The sequence below is a fragment of the Eriocheir sinensis genome, chromosome 28, assembly GCF_024679095.1.
Source record: "Eriocheir sinensis breed Jianghai 21 chromosome 28, ASM2467909v1, whole genome shotgun sequence".
Taxonomy (NCBI): Eukaryota; Metazoa; Arthropoda; class Malacostraca; order Decapoda; family Varunidae; genus Eriocheir; species Eriocheir sinensis.
Genome location: NC_066536.1, coordinates 4,856,593 through 4,873,015, shown reverse-complemented (window position 1 = coordinate 4,873,015; position 16,423 = coordinate 4,856,593). Strand labels below are relative to the sequence as shown.

Here is a 16,423-nt window from a genome sequence, read left to right as displayed (position 1 = left end):
TACTCGCCGCTAAAAACAGAAGTAAAAAGTAAAGTGTAGCCAAAAGAGAGGCCAATTCCGGGTGGAGAGGTGTCTTGATACACTCTTCTTGAAAGAGGTCAAGTCATAGGCAGGAGGAAATACAGACGAAGGAAGACTGTTTCAGAGTTTACCAGTGAAATGGATGAAAGATTTGCGGTGCTGGTTAACTCTTGCATAAGGTTTTTGGACAGTATAAGGATGAGCATGAGTAGAAAGTCGTGTGCAGCGGGGCCGTGGGAGGGGGGGGGGGGAGGTATGCGGTTAGCAAGCTCAGAAGATCAGTCAGCATGAACATATCGATAGAAGATAGAAAGAGAAGCAACATGGCCGCGGAATTTAAGAGGTAGAATGCTGTCAGTAAGAGGAGGAGAGTTGATGAGACGAAGAGCTGTCCAGAAGAGCTGTGTGAATGGAGACCCCCCCCACACACGTGAGATGCATTCTCCATACAAGTAGTAGTAGTAGTCGTAGTAGTAGTAGTAGTAGTAGTAGTAGTAGTAGTGATAGTGGTAGCAGTATTAGTAGGTAGTAGTTGCAATAGAAGCTAGTAGATGGTGTTGTAGTACTAGCAGTACTAGCACTAGCAATTATAATTCTAATTGGATAATTAATAACAGCCTCTGCAGTGTTTGTAATTAGATTCAACGTCATATCTCACCAGATATTTTCGTCACAGTTGACAGGCGACTAAACAAACGAGGGTCCTGCTAGATTATTATCAAAGCGTGCAGTAGTCACTGTTAGCTTGTCTCGAGCGGCTTTTTACCTGCTACGTTTTACTCTGTTGCTTCCTGTCCTAATAAGGGAGGTTTTGAGGCTACGTCAGGTGCAACACTCCATTATTTCACACAATTTAGAAGCTTTGTTTACTCGTGATCTTCATTGATAACCTAGACCTTATATTCTGTACGCAAACTGTCGCCTATTTTTTTCACGGTGTGTATCTAATACCTGAAACCTTTGGAAGCGACTGAAACGTAGTTGGCATCACCACCAAGGAAAAGGCTAATACATTGCAGTGGGAGTCCCGGATCACTGAGAGAGCGAGGCGCACTACAGTTGAGCTGCCACTTTACCATTTTATTCTTTTCCTGTCTTGTCAGTTTTACATAATAATGTGGGATCTTACATTCTTCTTACGGGGTCCAGAGATACTTGAAGATGCTGTTCAAGTATCAGGGATGCGATTGATGAAGTTAGTGTTTTTGTGGGTGTTATGTATGGCGTAATGCTAGCTTAATTCTTTTCTCTCTCATCGAAATATTTTTTTCTAATTTGATCAATGATGTATATAAATCTTATCGATTTAACCGATCAAGTAATTGAATTCCAAGAACCGAGTAAACCGAGTACCACTCTGACCGAGGCGTACGTAGACATTTCCCTATTATTGTACTTGTTTCTCCCTCTCCCGCGCTTTTTTTCTTTCAACTCCAGTCCTTGGTAACAAATACCCTTCCTTATCAGCTTCCTCATCACGTCTTTGGGTCACTGCGCATTATTTTCCTCCTCCGACTGTTTGTTTTTCTATTCCATGTTTGTATTTCTCATTTTCCCCTTCTCCCTCGCTTCCTCCTAAATCCTCTTTATCCTTGGAATTCTAATATCATAGTTGAATTTACGTTTGTCCTTCTACCGCTTCCATTTCATATTTTTTTCTTTTTTTTTCTTTTATTATAATTATTTCGCTGGCTATACATAGCTCTATCCGTATACCATTCACATATTAGATTTATTTTTCTTGTAACATTTATTTTTTGCTGATATTTCTTTTTCTTATTTTTTTAGTTGTCTTTCTGATTAACGGTGAATAGGTGTGTGAGTTTCTGCCGAAAAGCCTTTGTGAATGTGCATGTGGTGTGTGTGTGTGTGTGTGTGTGTGTGTGTGTGTGTGTGTGTGTGTGTGTCCTTGGTCCTCCTCTTCCGCTCTTCAATAATTATATCTATCTCATAATATTCCAGTTCACAGCCATTTATCTTTGTTTTCTTCGCGTGTCTTTCATTCTTTTGCCTTTTCTGCCTCATGTTCCCTCAATTCGTCTCTTGAGGTGAGAGAGAGAGAGAGAGAGAGAGAGAGAGAGAGAGAGAGAGAGAGAGAGAGAGAGAGAGAGAGAGAGAGAGAGAGAGAGAGAGACCCTCATCCAACATTCATAGGAAGCCTTCTGTATTCAGTGACTCTCTCTCTCTCTCTCTCTCTCTCTTTCCTAATTTGTTTACTTTTCCTCCTGCTCCTTCCTCTTCCTCCTTCCTCTGCATATTAATTGTCACTGTTAATTTTCTTCTTGTCTTTCACGTAATTAAATTTTGCCTTGTAATTGCACTTCCTCTTTTACTCACCGTTGCCTTAATTCCTATTCCTGTCTTGTTATTCCTTTTTCTGCCATTCCTTACCTTTCCTTTCTCTATCTTTCCTTTCCTTTCCTTCCCTTCCCTTCCTATATCTTCCTTTCCCTTTCCTTCTCTTCCTATATCTTCCTTTCCGTTCCCTTCTCTTCCTATATCTTCCTTTCCCTTCCCTTCCCTTCCTATATCTTCCTTTCCCTTCCCTTCCCTTCCTATATCTTCCTTTCCCTTCCCTTCCCTTCCTATCTCTCCCCTTCCCTTCCCTTCCTATATCTTCCTTTCCCTTCCCTTCTCTTCCTTACCCTTCCACTCGCTTCCCTTCTCCTCCATTCCCTTCCCTTCCCTTTCATTCGTTTCCTTCCTTTCCCTTCCCTTTCCTCCCCTTCTCTTCCTTGTCCTTTCCTTTCCTTTCTATTTTTATTCTTTATTTTTCTTAATTTCCTTTCTCGCATGAAGTTTCCTTTTTTCCATTTCTCTTTCTTTCCTCTGATTTTGTATTCTTTCTTTTCTTTTCCCTCTTTTCATTTTCCATTCTTCCCATCGCATTATTTTTTTCCCCATTTCCTTTCTTTCTTTTTTCCTTTATTCATTATTTTGCTCCATTTTCTTTTGCTTTCTCCTCCATATCTCTCTCTCTCTCTCTCTCTCTCTCTCTCTCTCTCTCTCTCTCTCTCTCTCTCTCTCTCTCTCTCTCTCTCTCTCTCTCTCTCTCTCTCTCTCTCTCGTGTGTGTGTGTGTGTGTGTGTGTGTGTGTGTGTATAACATAAAGGCGAGAACATTAGAGAGAGAGAGACGTGTTACAAAGACTGATTACTTGCCTGTGAAGGGAAGGGGAAGGGAGGGAATGGAGGGAGGGAAGGGAACGGACGGGATTGGAGGGAAGGAATGGAAGGGAAGGGAAGGGAGAAAGGTGGATTGGCGCTGGGAAAGACAGATAGCGGTAATGGTAGAACGCATGATTGTGGTGGTGGTGGTAGTAGTAATGCCAGTAGTAGTAGTGGTTGTGTGTGGTAACAGTAGGGAAGAGGAAGTTCCACAAGTTAGCGAATTGGACGTTTTCTTGTGAGCAAAGGGACTGAAGTCTATTGTTTGTGCTGAAGGCCTTACTGTAAAAGCTAGATTCGGCCCCGACCCTCGGGAGGATCCCTGAGATTATGATGTTACTGGCATCCGTTTTACGTATATACTGCTTGATCATGCGGCGGTATTTCTCAAGCAGTTCCTCAGAACGGGTTGTCTTTACGTTTAGGAGGAGGAAGAGGAGGAGGAGAAGGGGGAGGGGGAAAAGGAGTAAATATGGAGATGAAAAGACGGGTAGCAGCAAGGCTCATAACGAGGATTCCCGGTATAGTGATTTAATCTGCTCGACAGGCACTTCATTGGTGGCGAGCAGATCAAAGCGCTGCGGTACGTATGCTCAAATCACTCTTGACGCAATAAAGTAGCGGTCGATGCGATGCGATGTGATCGAGGAGGAGGAAGAGGAGCAGGAGCAGAAGAGGGAGAGAGGGGGAGGGGGAGGAGGAAAAGGAACATGGAAACATTTACGAGCAGGCAGCAGAAAGAATATTGGCTCATTGCGAGGCTGCCTACTTACAGTGATTTAATCAATCCGTAACCCACAGGAGTGACATAGGGAAAGGATAAAAGCACCTGTGTACATACTCGTGGACACATTCAGTTCACTCCCGACGCAGCATTGCGATTCTTAAAGGAGCACTTGTATGTACTTCGTACTTCGTACTTGCATGTTGTTGTTGGAGGTCTTGTTGGTGTTAGTGGTGTTGATATTGTAGTTGATATTGTTATTGTTGTTGTTGCTGTTGTTGTTTGCTGTTTTTGTTGTTGGTGTTGGTGGTGGTGATGGTGGCGTTGGTGGTGGTGGTATTTCGGGTAAAACTTGAAGATAAACAGGAAAATTTTGTTCGTGCCAGTCATAAAAAAATAAATGAGTTTATAAAGTTTAGGAGAGAGAGAGAGAGAGAGAGAGAGAGAGAGAGAGAGAGAGAGAGAGAGAGAGAGAGAGAGAGAGAGAGAGAGAGAGAGAGAGAGAGAGAGAGAGAGAGTTAAACTCTTTATCGAGTCATTAAAGATGTTAAGATTAAGATAAATATCATAATCTTGACTGGCACCGTTAATTTCCTTCCTGATGAGAAAAGTTAAAGACGGATCGATAGAGAAAGGATGCATAGGATAGACAGCTTAATAGACATTGGTAGAGCTGGATTGATTGATAGAATTATATGAATAGCATGATAGACAGATATATAAGACGTATGGACTAATAGACAGATAACGATAGGTAAATCGATGGAATGGTTGATAAACGTAAAATAAGAATGATGAACGCCTGAACAGAAATTACCGATAGATATGTTGATGAATAAATAAATAGATATATTGACTGATATGGAGAGAGAGAGAGAGAGAGAGAGAGAGAGAGAGAGAGAGAGAGAGAGAGAAAATACATGGAATAGTTCCTTCATATAATGTCAAGTGGATGGTTTGAATCTCTCTCTCTCTCTCTCTCTCTCTCTCTCTCTCTCTCTCTCTCTCTCTCTCCCATTAGGGTGAAGAGTCGCCTCTTCCAATCGAACCGAACATCTGTCTGCCACTTACATCTTCCTCTTCCTCCTCCTCCTCTTATTGTTTTCATCTCCTCCCTACTTCTCTTCCTCTCCTTCCAACTCCGACCCCTCCTCTCCACTTTCCTTCCCCCCTTCCCCGCTTCTTCCTCCTCTTCCTATTTTTTCCCTCCTATCTTCCACTACAATCACTTTCCCTGCAAATTAAAGCGCCGCTCCTTCATCTCAGGCGAAGAGGAAGGAAGAAAAAAAAAAGCATTCTCCTCCCTCTCTCACGGCCGACGCCACACTGATGCCAGAATTGCCTCAGACCCTTGACCTCTCCTCGCCCCCGAATGAAAGGGAGGAAGTGAAAGAAATTTGAAAAAAGAGCAATAATTGGAATGCATTCGTACAAAAGGAGTTGGTGAAAGGGTAAGAAAAGAAAATTCTGCAAGAGAAGGAAAAGAAAGAATTATGTGTTGTGTAAGACAAGATGAAATATGACGAAAGGCAATGCACTGTAGTGAAAGTGTTTATACAAAAGGTTGAGACGTGTAATTAGACGGAGGAGTAACGAAATAAACATTCTGTAAGAGAGAGAGAGAGAGAGAGAGAGAGAGAGAGAGAGAGAGAGAGAGAGAGAGAGAGAGAGAGAGAGAGAGAGAGAGAGAGAGAGAGAGAGAGAGAGAGAGAGAGAGAGAGAGAGAGAGAGAGAGAGAGAGAGAGAGAGAGAGAGAGAGAGAGAGAGAGAGTGTTTTATGCACACGAATGACTTTAGGTACGAAGCTGTTTATGAGGTAATTATAATTATATGTAAATGCAAAGAAAGTGCTTGCTCGTCGATGTGCCGCCGGTTGGCCGGCGGTCTACCGCCGACCGACCTGCTGCAGTCGCCGGTCGTAGAAATCGAAAATCGTATATGGTCGCCCGTCTACCGCCGGTGACTTGCCAGAGATATCCGCCAACAAGAGCTCCCATAAAAGGTAATTTCTCCCAGTAATTTGTGGGAATTCCCCACCAAGTAGCAAATCTGGTTTGGCAGTCATATATCACGCTAGTAACGGACTGGGATTGCCAAACAGGCCATTCAAGAAACCCTTTAGGCGCTATTGGCAGCACGATTAAAAAAATCACACAACTGTATTACACAATAAATTATATCGTAAAGGAGTCGGAGTCGGAGGTATTTTTTCCGACTCCGACTCCGGCCAAAAGTACCCGACTCCTCCGACTCCGACTCCACACCCCTGATAATAATACTGGCGTCAGACAATAGACCGGGGTCTCAGGACTTGGGGGAGGATTAAAAAAAAATGTTTAAACTCTTCCAGAGGAAAGAGAAAAAAAATATATGTTGCTAGAAACGAGGAAATACAAAATGGGATATGAAAAGCAGTGACTTCAGGCCAAATAATAATAATAATAATGACTGTACCGAAAAGACACGAGATGGAGCAGTTAACCTAAAAACAAATACTTTTGCAAAAGGAAAAAATGCGTTCGTTGATTGTGATCTGAAACTTTAATACACGAGGAGCTAAATTAAAAAACGGACATTGCAATAAAGCCAGAGAAATATTTAGAGCGCGGGAGTAGTGGCATACTGTATTTTTTTTAGATGTACTTAAATATTCTTGTTCCGGCTGAGTAAAATAATGATGTCTTGTTATTTTGAAGTCACCGAGAAACCCAAAACGTATAGATGACATATGCCAAGAGCTAACGAATGAATGGATGAGTGAGATCAGATGAATAAATGGATGAGGAACTGCATGAATAAATGTAATAATGAATAAATTAAAGGAAATAAACGTTGAAGGATAAAAACGAAAAGCATATGTACGAATGATGATACGAATCAATGAGTGAATAAATGATGAAGGAGTTAAAGAATGAACGAATGAACTAACAAATAAATGAATGAATGAATGAATAAATAAATATACAACCAATCAATCAACCACGAAATAAGAGGATGAATGAATGAAAGAGAATTGATAAGAGGACCAAGAAAGGAATAAAGATTGAAAGGAAAAATAAGTAACTGCGTACAAATGAAATAATAAGTGGATGAGTGAATAACTAAATGGATGACTGGACAAAAATATAAACTAACAACTTCTTTAATGAGTCAAGACGCCTCTCCATCCGAACTTGACCTCTCTTTTGTCCACTCATTTCTACTTTTTTTCTATAGGAGCAGTGATTAGCGGGGTTCTTTTACTTATTTATTTATTTGCGCCGCTAAGCTTTACTGTCAAAAAAACAACAACAGCAACAACAACGGAATGATTTAAGAAGTGAATATAAGAGTAAGTGAGTAGGAACCAAAGCAGCAAGGAAGGCAGGCAGCTCTTATGATTGTTGTCTCGAGCCTTTATGAAGGAGGAGAAGGAAGTTAAACGAAGCTCCTCCGCCACGCCTCGAGCCCCGCCGAGGATGAGGCGCGGCGGGAAAAATACGAAGCGACACAATAATACATCTGAACAATTTTTACGTCGCGCCGCCTCCTAATTATTTTTCCTCTTTGTAACTTGCTCCTCGTCTTCTTCCTACTATTCCTTTTACGCTTCTTTTGTTGTTGGCTCCTCCTCCTCCTCCTCCTCCTCCTCCTCCTCCTCTTTCTCCTCTTCCTCCTTCTCCTCCTCCTTGGAGTCACTATCAGCAGTGACCTAAAACACGCAAAACACTAAAAAAGCATATAACAAAGCCAACACTATGCTCGGGTTTATATCAAGAAACTTCGAATATAAGACGCCGGAAGTAATGTTATCCTTATACAACTCACCTCGAGTTTGCGGTACAATTCAGAAAAGACATTGAATTATTAGAAAGAATCCAGCGACGCGCTACGAAAATGATTCCACCCTTGCGGGGTGATATGATTCAGGTCTTCAAGTCCCTAAAAAACTTCAGTAACGTCGACCACTCCAAACTCTTTGAGCTACAGACCAACTCAAGAACTAGGAACAACGGCCCGCCCATTCAAGAGAAGCAATGCAACAGACATTGGTAGGAGTTTCTTCTCTAACCGAGTCATACGCCACTGGAACGACCTCCCTGCTGAAGTAGTAAGTGCAGAAACCATCAACTTCGAAAATCGCATCGACAACTTCACTTCGTGACAACAGGAATAATCTGAAAATACGCACCGAAATGCCTTGAGCTGCTCTGCAGGCACCAAGTGACTGCAATGCAGAATGGCTCTACAGCAGGCAACCTCGTAATGAGCTAATTGGCTTTCTGTCACCTGTCATTCCATGTTTCCATGTTTCCATGTCTCCTCCTCCTCCTCCTCCTCCTCCTCCTCCTCCTCCTCGAGTCTTGACAGAGAAACGATTTAATTTTCTCCTGGTCCCTCATACCGGGTCGAGGCAACAATTGTAAGGGCTGTCTCCCTTCCTTGTTGCATTGGCACCCATTCACTCCCATTTTTTTTTCTAAGTTGCAACCCAAGAACTACAAATAACGGTCTTCATATTCAATGAGGCGATCTAGTACACATATTGGCGGGAATTTCTTCTCAAACCGAATCATCCGCCATTGGAACAACCTTCCTTAAGTAGTTTCTGCAAAAAAAAAATCGACTCCTTTGAAAATCGAATCGACCGTTACTTCGTAGCGACAGAAGTCAACCGGACGTGCATACGTAGTGCATTCATCTGCTTTGCAGGCACATCAGTGACTGTCGAGCAGATTAAATCACTTGAGTGGGCAACCTTGTAATGAGCCAACAGGCTTTTTGTCGCCCGTGTATCCAAGTTTCTATGTTTCCATGTTTCCTTCCCCCCCTCCTCGTTCTTTCTGCTGCTTCTCGTGATTAATTTTGCTATTTTTCTCTTATTTTTCTCCTTCCTGTCCCACATCTTGTCATTACTCCTGATCTCTAAATTTTTCATTTTTATTTCTCCCATTCCTCCCCCTCCTCCTCTTTAGCCTTCATACTGTTCTTCTCCAGCCTCTTGTATTGTCTCCTCCTCCCTGGCCCTCCTCCTGCTCTTCTTCTTATTAGTTTTGTTCTTCCTCGTTCTTGCTATTTTCTCGTCCAGCCACCTTCTATTTTCTTATTTTCATTATTTTCTTCTTTCCCTGTTCCCTTTCTTCCTCATCTTTATCTTATTTTCTTCTTCACTGCTCTTTGTTTTATTGTACGCCTCGCTCTCCTTTGTCCTCTTCCATCCATTTCCCCTTGTTTCTCTTTTTCGTTGTTTCGTTCTTTTTTTCTTGTCCTTCGGCTTTCTCTTCTTTGTATTGTTCTTCCCTTCGTCCTCGTTCTCGTTTTCACTCCTGATCGTCACCTTGATCTTCCTCCTCCTCCTCCTCCTCCTCCTCCTCCTCCTTCTTTTCAGCCTCCCTTTTCATTTTTATATTATTTCTTCTTTTTATTTCTTCCTTTTCTCATTTCTCGTTAATTCTTTCTTCCTTATTTTCGATTTTTATTATTCTTTTCCATCTCCCTCCTTCACAGCAAAACATTAAAATAAAGATATGAAGGAAAACGTACGAAGAAATAAAGGGTGAGGAGGATGAGGAGAATGATCAAGAAGGGAACGGAAGGACATATGAAGAAGGTAAAGAGAGGAGGAGGAGGAGGAGGAGGAGGAGGAGGAGGAGGAGGAATAGTATATCCTCCTCCATTAAGGTAAGGAGAGGGAGGCGGCATGTAGATAAAGGTTAAAAAAAAGAGGAGGAGGAGGATTAGCAAAACAGAGTAAGGAGGAAAAGTAATGTTGTAGGAGGAAGTATAGAAGGAAGAGGCACCGCAAAACATGAGAGAAAGGAAATGAAGGAAAAAAAATGAAGGTGGAGGTAAATGTGAGAAGGAAAGATGGAGGAGGTAAAGGATGAAAAGAATTATAAATAGCAATAAAGAAAGAAAGATGGAGTTAAGGGATGATAAAGAGGATGAATAGCAAAGGAGAAGATGGAAGAGGTAAAAGGATGAAGAGGGAGGATGATTAACAATGGAGAAATAAAGATGAAGGAGGCAAAGGATGAAGAGGGAGGATGGTATTATGAAGGAGGGGAAGGTGAGCAAAGGGAAGAGTGGAAAACTGGGAACGGCAGGAACGTGGATGAGCAGGGAACAAAAAACAATGAAGAAATAAAGATGAAGGAGGCAAAGGATGAAGAGGGAGGATGAATAGCAATAAGGATGAAACTATGCAGGAGGGGAAGCTGAGCAAAGGGAAGAGTGGAAAACTGGGGACGGCAGGAACATGAATGAGCAGGTAACAAAAAACAATGAAGAAATAAAGATGAAGGAGGCAAAGGATGAAGAGGGAGGATGAACAGCAATAGGAAAGGAAATATAAAGGAGAGGAAGGTGGAACAAAGAGGAGAGTGGAAAAGTGGCGACGTGAGAAACATGGGTGAGTAGCTTACAAAAAACCGTCTTGATTGCGTCCTGGATGTTGTCTGTCCTCAGCTAAGTCTCACGAACTGTACAAAAGGCGAGATATAAACACCCGAGTCGTATGATGCGCGTAGGTTTGGGGAAGGTAAAATTTCACACGTGTCGTTGGAAAGTAAATATGAACGTGATTTTTACGTGTGTTGGATGAAGATTAACAGGTATAGCAGTAGGAGGAAGAGGACGAGGAGGAGGAGGAGGAGAAGGAGGAGGAGGAGGAGGAGGAGGAAGAGGAAGGTGGTGATTGCTAAGAGTAAGTGGGGCATACCCGTTAAAATAGGAGTAGGAGTAAGAGGAGGAGGAGGAGGAGGAGCATGTTGTAGTTCATAAGCACGAGACATAATTGGCCATTTGCACTCCCTGTGTTTAGTGGCCGAGGCTGATAATTAACTGAGAGCGGCCGGCAACTTGCTCTCCACTAATTTACCTCCATCCAATTCCTATACTGTGTCTGGTTCCTACTCCTCCTCCTTCTTTTTCCTTTTGTTTTTAGTTCTTTTTCTTCTTTTGTTACTTCTTTTCAGTATTTCATCTCTTCTTTCTTGCCCTCGTCCTCCTTCTTCTCTTTCTTTTCTTTTTATCTTTCGTTCTCCTGTTTCTCCTTCAGTTACCGCTTTTTTCAGTCATTTCATCTCTTCTTCCCTTTTATTCTATCTCCTTATATTCTTTCTCCTTTCGTTTCTCTTCGTGCTCGTTCTTCTCTCCGTCCTTCTTGTCTTCTTCCTCCTTCTCTTTCTTATCTTTCTCTTCCCAACGTGGATTTTGCCCTCATTTAACTATTGAAATTCTATTGGGGAGTGAGTTCCTCTTGTTATCTCTGACTATTCTCTTCCTTTTCTCCCTTTTCATCTTCCTTTTCATCTTCATCTTTCTTTTCATATTTATCTTCCTTTTCGTCTTCATCTTCCTTTTCGTCTTCATTGTCTTCGTCTTCGTCTTCGTCTTCTTCTTCGTCTTCTTCTTCTTCTTCTTCTTCTTCTTCTTCGTCTTCTTCTTCTTCTTCGTCTTCGTCTTCTTCTTCTCCCCCCTTTTGTATTTCCTTCGTTAAATAACCCTCTTAACGATCTTATTGTCAAAATTCTATCATCGCTTCATGTCATTTGCTTTCATCCAAATTTCCTGTTTATGCTCCATTTTATACCCGCTCATTTAAGTCCTCCTCCTCCTCTCGTTCTCGTCTTCCTGTTCGTCCTCCTCCTCCTCCTCGTTGTCTTTCTTCTCCATCTCCTCTCAATTTCCTTTCCAGTGAATGAAAACAGAAAAAAGGAAGATTACCGTAAACTTGAGTAATAGAGGGAATTAAGGGAGGAAGATGGAGGAGAGAGTAAGAAAGGAAGGAGTGAAGGAGAGGCAAAGATGATAGAGCCATGATGTTGGAACGGATAAAGGAAGAAAGAAAGGAATGGGGTGTGAAAAGGAAAGACGGACGTTAGCGAGGAGGGAAGGAGGGAAGAATGAGAGTGAGAAGGGGAAGAACAACGTATTAATTATGGCATGAGAAAAAAAAGTTGTGTACCTTCTTTAACTATATAATCAGGCACCCTTTCCTTTCCTTTCCCCTCTCAGATCTTTTTTTATCGGGGGAGCATTATTTTTCATCATCGACCTGTCTGTCTCTTGTTAATTAGGGCTTTCGGAGTTTTCATATTGCTCTACCTTATCCTATAATTTGTTTATCGTCTCACCTTGCAACGTCTATGTATTTCTTCTTTCCAGTTAATGTTCTTCTATATTCACGCAAGTAAACATACCGTAGAGTTTTATGTTTTTGTTTCATATTTCCGTCTTGCAATTTTGTGTTTTCTTCCTTTTAGTTACTGTATTACAACCTCACTTTACCTGACTAACCCTTCCTTGCTTCTTCTATCCCACACATATTCATCCATTCGTTTATTCTTTTTCATTATGTTCTTTTATGTTTTTGTTTTGTATTCCCATGTAGCAATTTCGTGTTTTCTGTCATTTAGTTTCTGTAATACCACCTCACTTTACCTGACCATCTATTCCTTGCTTCTTCTATCCCACACATCTACGTTCATTCTTTTATTCTTTCTCATTTTGTTCTTTCTCGTTCTATTTCTCCTCGTCCTCGTCCGCGTCCTTGTCCTCATTCTCCTCGTTCCCAAACTCATGCAACTTTTGATTTTCTCTCTTATTCAGTATTCCGATCCTCAGCTCTCATCATTATTTCCTTTCGTCCCGCTTGGTCATCGTTTTATCACATTACCATCGCCTAATTTGCTTCCTGTAATTCACTTTCTTTTCTAGCTCTATTTTTTCTCCCATAAATTGAAGCGTTCCATCGTATTCACAAGTCTTTGCTGTTTAGTTTTCTTTGTCTTTTTTTGTACCTACTTCGAAGCTGTCCATGCCATTAACAAGTCTCACTGTTGTTTAGTTCTTTAAATTTTTTTCTCACCTAATTTGAAACGTTCCATCGTATTCACAAGTCTCAGCTGCTTAGTTTTCTTTGTCCATGTTATTAAGAAGTCTCACGGTTGTTTAGGTCATTTATATTTTTTTCTTGCCGCCTAATTTGAAATCCTCCAGCATATTCACAAGTTTCAACTCTCTACACACTCACTCCATGATATTAACAAGTCTCAGAGGTGTTCAGTAGCATGTCACCATCTCCTCTTCCGCCTCTGCTTCCTCCCTTAACCCTCTCTACACACTCGCTCCATGATATTTACAAGTCTCACAGCGTTTTAGTAGCATGTCACCTTCTCCTCTGCGCCCACTCTAAACCTTCCCTCACACCCTCGCCTCACACATGTATCGCGCTAATACCCTGGGGTTGGATTGCATTAAGAGCTCTTCGTAGGGTCAGTCTAACCTTCTTCCCGTCCATGGCTAATTCACTTAAGTTAATCAAAGTTTTATGGCTTCATCTACCTTCCCTCCTTGTGCTTCTTTGTGTTCCAGCGCACGAGAATAACTTCATCAACTCCGTGTGTGTATAATTACCCAAGGACCAGTTTGTAGTATTGTGTTTTCGGAATGATATTAAGCTTGGCGTCGTTGTCTGTCTCTGTATCTTTCATTAATTTTAGGTGTACACAGTTTTTATTCCTTTGTACTTGCCCGTCTCGTGTTATTTTATTTTTTACACCAAAGGAGACGGCTCAAGGGCAACAAAAAGAGTGGAGAGAGAGAGAAAAAAAAAAAAAAGCCCGCAGTAGCTAATTTGTTCTTTTATCCAGCACAGCATCTATCTCCTTCCAGTGGGTGGTTTTTAATATCCAAACGGCTGAAACCACCTGCAGGGCTGTGATCATACTCATATCCCTATCTTGCCATTTGTTTTCTTTTCTCATTTACCTGTCGTGTGTGTGTGTGTGTGTGTGTGTGTGTGTGTGTGTGTGAGAGAGAGAGAGAGAGAGAGAGAGAGAGAGAGAGAGAGAGAGAGAGAGAGAGAGAGAGAGAGAGAGAGAGAGAGAGAGAGAGAGAGAGAGAGAGAGAGAGAAAAAAAAATACATAGAATTACATAGATAACCAGACCACACAGGCCCTAAGGTCCAAACTAGGTGGACTGCATCACTGATGGTTGTAATCTGTTCCAATCTCTCTCTCTCTCTCTCTTTCGTGAGACTATCACCATATTGTCACACAAACACCAGCACTGTCAACATATGGCCAGACAAACACCAGCACTATCACCACATGGCCAGACAAACACCAACACTATCACCACATGGCCAGACAAACACCAGCACTATCACCACATGGCCAGACAAACACCAACACTATCACCACATGGCCAGACAAACACCAGCACTATCACCATATGGCCAGACAAACACCAACACTCTCACCACATGGCCAGACAAACACCAACACTATCACCACATGGCCAGACAAACACCAGCACTCTCACCACATGGCCAGACAAACACCAACACTATCACCACATGGCCAGACAAACACCAGCACTCTCACCACATGGCCAGACAAACACCAGCACTATCACCACATGGCCAGACAAACACCAACACTATCACCACATGGCCAGACAAACACCAGCACTATCACCATATGGCCAGACAAACACCAACACTATCACCACATGGCCAGACAAACACCAACACTATCACCACATGGCCAGACAAACACCAGCACTATCACCATATGGCCAGACAAACACCAGCACTATCACCATATGGCCAGACAAACACCAGCACTCTCACCATATGGCCAGACAAACACCAGCACTATCACCATATGGCCAGACAAACACCAGCACTCTCACCATATGGCCAGACAAACACCAGCACTATCACCATATGGCCAGACAAACACCAGCACTATCACCATATGGCCAGACAAACACCAGCACTATCACCATATGGCCAGACAAACACCAGCACTATCACCACATGGCCAGACAAACACCAGCACTCTCACCATATGGCCACACTGACACCAACACTATCACCATATGGCCAGACAAACACCAGCACTATCACCATATGGCCAGACAAACACCAGCACTATCACCATATGGCCAGACAAACACCAGCACTATCACCATATGGCCAGACAAACACCAACACTATCACCACATGGCCAGACAAACACCAACACTATCACCATATGGCCACACTGACACCAACACTATCACCACATGGCCAGACAAACACCAACACTATCACCACATGGCCAGACAAACACCAACACTATCACCATATGGCCAGACAAACACCAACACTATCACCATGTGGCCACACTAACACCAACACTATCACCATATCGCAGATAACTATCCATATTAACTTTAATAATCGTGTCACAACAATGCCTCCTCTCTGGCACCCAGTAGAAATCCCGTGAATCGGCACTGACTTGCCCGGATTCGTCGGTCCCTCTTAACAGCTGCCCGGCAGCACCATTAACACCATTACTAAAACAACATTCTATATAAATACCAAACATTACAAGGTACAATGTACCTTGATATGAAGTTAACCCACACTTCTCCCCAATTTGCACATATAATAACAATGACGTACCTTATGAACACACAGAAGCTGCACTTCAGCACCATCAGAATCACTTAATGCATGCACAGGCACACTTCACCTCCGACGAAATCAAAGCGTCCACTAGATGCGAGGCGCCCACCAGCTAGCGACTGACCACGTAAGTCCACCACCACAATGCCCAATGCTTACACGTCACAGCGAGCATCGACATGCGTACTCTCCATAAAACTTGTAAATTTCTACAAATATCTCCTATCATATATGCATAATTATTAGCATTCATATATATATATATATATATATATATATATATATATATATATATATATATATATATATATATATATATATATATATATATATATATATATATATATATATATATATATATATATATATATATATATATATATATATATATATATATATATATATATATATATATATATTTTTTTTTTTTTTTTTACAGCACAGACCAACTCAAGGGCAACAAAAAGATGTAAAAAAAAAGCCCGTTAACTGTTGCTCTCATTTAGCGATTAGTACAGAGTGGCCAAAAGAGAGGTCATTTTCAGGTGGAGAGGTGTCTTGATACACTCTTCTTGAAAGAGGTCAAATTATTGTCAGGAGGAAATACAGACGAAAGAAGGCTGTTCCAGAGTTTACCAGTGAAGGGGATGAAAGAATTGAGATGCTGGTTAACTCTTGCATAAGGGGTTTGGACAGTATAGGGATGAGCTTAAAGTCGTGTGCAGCGGGGCCGCGGGAGGGGGTGAGGCATGCAGCTAACAAGTTCAGAAGAGCAGTCAGCGTGAAAATATCGATAGAAGATAGAAAGAGATGCGACATGGCGGCGGGATTTAAGAGGTAAAAGGCTGTCAGTAAGAGGAGGAGAGCTGATGAGACGAAGAGCCTTAAACTTTACTCTGTCCAGGAGAGCTGTGTGAGTGGAGCCCCCCACACATCAGATGTATACTCCATACGAGAGCGGACAAGGCCCCTGTATACGGGGAGAAGAACTGGCGGAGGCGATACAGAACGCCCGACCTCGAGGAAGCTGATTTAGTGAGAGAGGAAATGTAAAGTATCCAGCAAGA

General features: G+C 42.1%; 2 protein-coding genes across 3 annotated transcripts in view; one reads left to right on the top strand and one right to left on the bottom strand.

Moving 5' to 3' along the window:
- The window catches only part of LOC127004392 (putative aldolase class 2 protein RP493), a 24,747-nt gene extending 9,253 nt beyond the window's left edge, over positions 1 to 15,494 (bottom strand). Inside the window, exon 1 of one of the 2 annotated variants that reach the window (XM_050872038.1) lies at positions 15,354 to 15,494. Coding sequence is in view for 1 of the 2 variants with exons in the window: in XM_050872037.1 (XP_050727994.1) it covers positions 15,354 to 15,388 (35 nt within the window). In the remaining variant the exon portion in view is untranslated. The remainder of the gene's footprint in view (positions 1 to 15,353) is intronic. The other variant, XM_050872037.1, reaches the window with a different exon arrangement.
- The window catches only part of LOC127004391 (histamine H1 receptor-like), a 302,097-nt gene that overhangs the window by 50,198 nt on the left and 235,476 nt on the right, over positions 1 to 16,423 (top strand). The gene's annotated exons all lie outside the window — the stretch shown is intronic.